The 5,099-nt window shown below is 41.0% G+C and overlaps 1 protein-coding gene across 1 annotated transcript in view; it reads left to right on the top strand.

Moving 5' to 3' along the window:
- klhdc4 (kelch domain containing 4) overlaps positions 1 to 5,099 on the top strand; it is a 19,630-nt gene that overhangs the window by 1,053 nt on the left and 13,478 nt on the right. The window contains exons 3-6 of the mRNA XM_032523227.1: positions 1,819 to 1,897; positions 2,030 to 2,128; positions 3,262 to 3,398; positions 4,782 to 4,874. Of these exons, the coding sequence (XP_032379118.1) occupies positions 1,819 to 1,897; positions 2,030 to 2,128; positions 3,262 to 3,398; positions 4,782 to 4,874 (408 nt within the window). The remainder of the gene's footprint in view (positions 1 to 1,818; positions 1,898 to 2,029; positions 2,129 to 3,261; positions 3,399 to 4,781; positions 4,875 to 5,099) is intronic.

The following is a 5,099-nucleotide window of genomic DNA, read 5'->3' as shown; positions in this document are numbered from 1 at the left end:
AGATGTCAGAGTGAGGGGGCTGCCCATGGAATGGCTCCCTGGAGTTGGGGGTTCAGTGCCTGTGCCCAGGACGTGAACTGGCACCTCTCCAGTTCCCAACCCAACTCCCTACGGACTGAGCTACTGCCACCCCCAGTTCAAATTTATTGTCCCTGGGGCGGCTGTGGCTCAGTGGTAGAGCGGTTGCCTGCCAATCGGAAGGTTGGTGGTTCGATCCCCGCCCCTGCAGTCATTGTCGAAGTGTCCTTGGGCAAGACACTGAACCCCGAGTTGCCCCCGGTGCTGCGCATCGGAGTGTGAATGTGTGTGAGTGTGTATCTGATGAGCAGGTGGCACCTTGTACGGCAGCCCCGGCGACAGTGTATGAATGTGTGTGAATGGTGAATGTTTCCTGTAGATGTAAAAGCGCTTTGAGCAGTTGTTAAGACTGGAAAAGCGCTATATAAATACAGCACATTTACATTTACATTTATTGGGAAAATTGTCTTGCATATACAGTCATTGAGCACAGACCAGAATAAAAAATAAATATAACATGCATATTGCTAGCACAGTGTTAGCATAACATCAAGTCTTAAGTACATCTAGCCATCATCAACCAGCCCAATCATTAGGGGTTAAAACAACGTTACCATTGCCATCCACCAACATTTACATGGAAGATCATCAGCTGACTTATCAGGAATAATTAACAGTTAAATAACATGAGAGATAAAATCATTTCTTCTGAATCTCCGTTCAGATAGAAATGCTTCTTGTCACCTGCCGAGGGAAAATTAAACTAAGTGTAATGATACCATGTAACTATGTGATGATATCATAGAGTTGTAGGGTTCCAGTTGAGCTTTCCACACACCCAAATCTAGTTTAGCTTTAAAAGGAAGTTGTGGTCGCTGCTGGGCTGTTTTACAGATTTCTTTGATGTTATTACGACAAAAAATGAAATCCGATTTGGCTGACTGACTGACAGACCAACACGGCCACCCTGGAGCGATTTTGGCTGGTTTTAGGCAAGATTCCAATGTTTTCCCTAGGTTTGTGTTAGACTTTGCTGCATATATTTGGCAGAGGGTCGACGTATTTTATCCATCAAGACAATGTAACGTTTTTCAATAAAAAAACATGCAGTTTGACATAATGTTGGACTGTTCTTTTAATCAAATCTGTCTAGGGCTGGGTACCGAATTCAATACTTTTCAGTCACCAACTGAATTTCCTCTAAAGTATTGAATATCAAAAAATCCCTTGTCATTGCAATACTAAATTAAAAAAAATCAGCGTCAGTGAGCCAATAAGCAGGCAGCATGCTTCTACAAAGAGCTAACAATGCTGCTGATTGGCTGTCTTATGTTACCCGTCGTAGAGACACTCAGGGAAAACTTTACGTTACGTGCGGAGACGGGTCTCACGTAGCAGGAGCTGAAAAGAAGTAAATAAAGACACTTGTGCCGTAATGTTGTAATCTGTTTTATAAAATTGATATTGAAAAACGTATCGTTTAGGTACCGGTATCAAATATTTTTGAATGATATCTCTGTCTAAAAAGTTGAAAAAGCTGGAGCGGATAATTAGAAAATGACTTATGACACGCTTAAAGACAAATGTTGCTAAAGTAGTCCTCTGGGGACCAACTACAGTCATTAGGAAAGTCATTCACTCACATTCATTTGGCTCATGTGGTGCCCAGGACGGCTTTGGTGCTGCGTCCAAGCCTAATAATGGCGGTAAAACCCCAGGATTATGACATTATGTCTGCATCATGCCACAGTGGGTGGAGGTATGGATCTTTTGTCTCTGATGTCTTTTCATGTTTTTCAGATTGAGTGCGTCTCTCTCCGCCCATCCTGAGAAAGACGAACTCATCCTGTTTGGAGGAGAATTCTTCAATGGAAAGAAGGTAGTAGAAAATACCGAATGAGTAGCTAATGAGATGGTTCAACGTGGTGACGTTTAATCCACCAGCTCCTCTTTTATTTCCAGTGTATGTTACAGCAGAATACATTCTTCATTTAAAAACTTGTTTTTGCAGACGTACCTGTACAACGATCTATTTTTCTACAACATCAAGAAGAACAGCTGGGTTAAATCCGAGATCCCCAACCCTCCCCCCCCGCGCTGCTCTCACCAGGTACACCCACAAAGAACATCTTGGTGCACTCTCTCTCTGTCCCTCCGCCTGTATAAGTTCTCAGCTTTATTGTATTTGATTTGATTCTCAGCAACAGTTTTAGCTATGCAGTACCATTTACTGCAAAGACCAGGTGACTAATATTAACCAAATGACAGGTGTTTATTCCATATAGCACATTTATCACACTATATATATACGTCCCTGAACCAGGCTTTCCGCGGTGTCTTAAAAAGTCTAAAATTTTGAGGTCAAAAGTTTAGTCCTTAAAAAGTTAAAAGTTAAATTCATTAAAGTATTGTGTTCTAGGTCTAAAAATAATTTTCAACAGGTCTTCATTTTCCTACGTCCATGTCCTGCTACCTCCAATGCTAGTTAAAATGTTGTTGCAGCGCTTTATTATATATACTGTATATTTTTTAATTCTGTGGTGTTGTAGTTCTGTCGCTAGTCCAAATATAATTTGCTGTATTATGACTACAAATGAGACAAACATGCACCTTATTTTGCTGCCAAACTAGACACCAGTCCTCTAATGCCTGAGGAATGAGGAAATCGGTGAATTGTTTCAGACAATGTTTACGGACTCTGACACTTTTTTAAATTTCATGACATTGGTCTTACAAAGTCTTAAAGTTGACTTGGAGAAACCTGCAGAAACTATGCACAACATTTTTGAACATCCTGCACTAATCCAAATAGCCTCTCTTTCTTAATGTTAAACAAATATATTGTATATATATTTTTTCTGTATTTATTTGTTTAGGCCTGTGTGTAGTGTTTAATAACAACAGTGTAAATTGTAATTTCCCCATTGGGGATCAAAAGAGATTAAATTGTATAAATTATTATTTAACAGACCTTGGTAGTGTTACATTTACTCCACTGGAACATAATTTTGTTAGGAAGTCCTTCATCAATTATGTGATTCTTCATTTAAACCACACGGGGGCAGACTGCTGCCACCCCGATTAGAGGAAACTTTGGAACTTATCAGCAATGTCATCACGGCTGAGGGCCTGTTGCAAGAAAACCAATTAATTCCGAAGACATCGAACTTCCTCATCTTGCTCTGTTAATGCAGCCCTCTCCCTCCCCTCTGTCTCCTTCCTCCCTTCCTCCCCCCCCTTTAGGCGGTGGTAGTCCCCCAGGGTGGGGGTCAGCTTTGGGTGTTTGGCGGAGAGTTTGCCTCTCCAAATGGGGAACAGTTCTACCACTACAAGGACCTTTGGGTGCTGCACCTGGCGACACACACGTGGGAGAACATCAAGTATGTGCAGAGGGTCATGACAGTAGATGTAACGATGAACGGAAGGCATTATCAATGCAGTGGTGGAATGTAACTAGGTATATTTACTCAAGTACTGTACCTAAGTTCAAATGTTGAGGTACTTGTACTTTACTTGAATCTTTTTTTCCATGCCGCTTTCTACTTCTTCTCCACTACATCTCAGTGGTAAATATTCCACTTTTAACTCCACTACATTCATCTGACAGCTTTAGTTACTAGTTACTTTACAAATAAAGATTGTTGCACACAAATAACATGTAGTTTATAAAATATGATGCCTAATTATAATTTAATCTATCAAACCATATACAGGCCTACAAGTAGAGCTGAAATCATTAGATCAGATTAAACACTGAGTTGATTGACAGAACTACTTGGTTTGTTTCCAGTTTCTAAAATGTGAAGAGTTGAGTACTTTTACCTTAATAGTCCCATGACATGGTGCTCTTTGGAGGCTTTTATGTAGACCTTAGTAGTCCCCTAATACCATATCTGAAAATTCAGCCTTGGTGCACAATCACAGCCACTAGAGCCAGTCCCACAATGAGCTTTCCTTAGTATGTGCTGTTTTTGAGTCTGTAGCTTTTGAGGAGAAGAGAAAGGGGGGCAAGGTGGAGGGGTGAGGGGGGGAGGGGGGGGGGGGCTCAAGCAACTGCCAATTGCTTGTTTGAAAGCCATGATGTCTCTCTCTCATGGGAGGCCAAATTCTGGGCGGCCAAGCAGAGAAAGGGGAGGTAACCATGCTCCTTATGACCTCATAAGGAGCAAGATTCCAGATCGGCCCATCTGAGCTTTGATTTTCTCAAAGGCAGAGCAGGATACCCAGGGCTCGGTTTACACCTATCCCCATTTCTAGCCACTGGGGGACCATAGACAAGCTGGGGGAACTCATATTAATGTTAAAAAGCTCATCAAGTGAAATTTTCATGCCATGGGACCTTTAAATACATTTCCCTGATGATTACATATTTTTACTAAAGTAACATTTTCAATGCAGGACTTTTATTGTAACAGAGTATTTTTACAGTGTGGTATCAGTACTTTTACTTGAGTAAAGGATCTGAATACTTCTTCCACCACTGCATGTATGGAAGTAATGATCAGCAGATTAAATGTGTGAATACAGGAATCCGAGGGGGGCTTAAAAATACCATTTGATATGTTCAATTATGAAGACATCTTGATTAGTTCAATCCATCCTGTGTGTCAGCCTAATTAGTAACTAAGTTGATTGTTTAGGTAATAAGAACATTACAATCCCATAGGAGCACGGTGTTATGGTGGATATTCACTTTGTATTCATAATGATGATTTTGCAGCCATCAGTGATCCAAAATGATTTGAGGTTTTGGGTTTTTCCAGGGCTCCTGGGGGTCCACCAGGTCGCAGCGGCCACCGGATGGTCCTCAGCAAGAAACAGCTGCTGGTGTTTGGAGGTTTCCATGAGAGCACCAGGTAGGCAGAAGGACACTGAGTAATAAACAAGAAAATTATGTCTGTAATGGAGGGAGCGGTGGACAGGTAACATGTTTGATTACATCATTACTTCCCTAATACTTGTAATGGGTAAAGGGAGACAGTCTATTACAAATCATGTTCATTTAAAAAATAAAAAAAATTTAAGATAATTTTTTGGGCTTTTTGCCCTTTATTTGATAGGACAGACGGAGACTAGAAAAG

This window comes from Etheostoma spectabile, chromosome 8 (assembly GCF_008692095.1).
Source record: "Etheostoma spectabile isolate EspeVRDwgs_2016 chromosome 8, UIUC_Espe_1.0, whole genome shotgun sequence".
Taxonomy (NCBI): domain Eukaryota; kingdom Metazoa; phylum Chordata; class Actinopteri; order Perciformes; family Percidae; genus Etheostoma; species Etheostoma spectabile.
The sequence above is the reverse complement of the archived record's forward strand: the minus strand, read 5'-3'. Positions and strand labels throughout refer to the sequence as shown.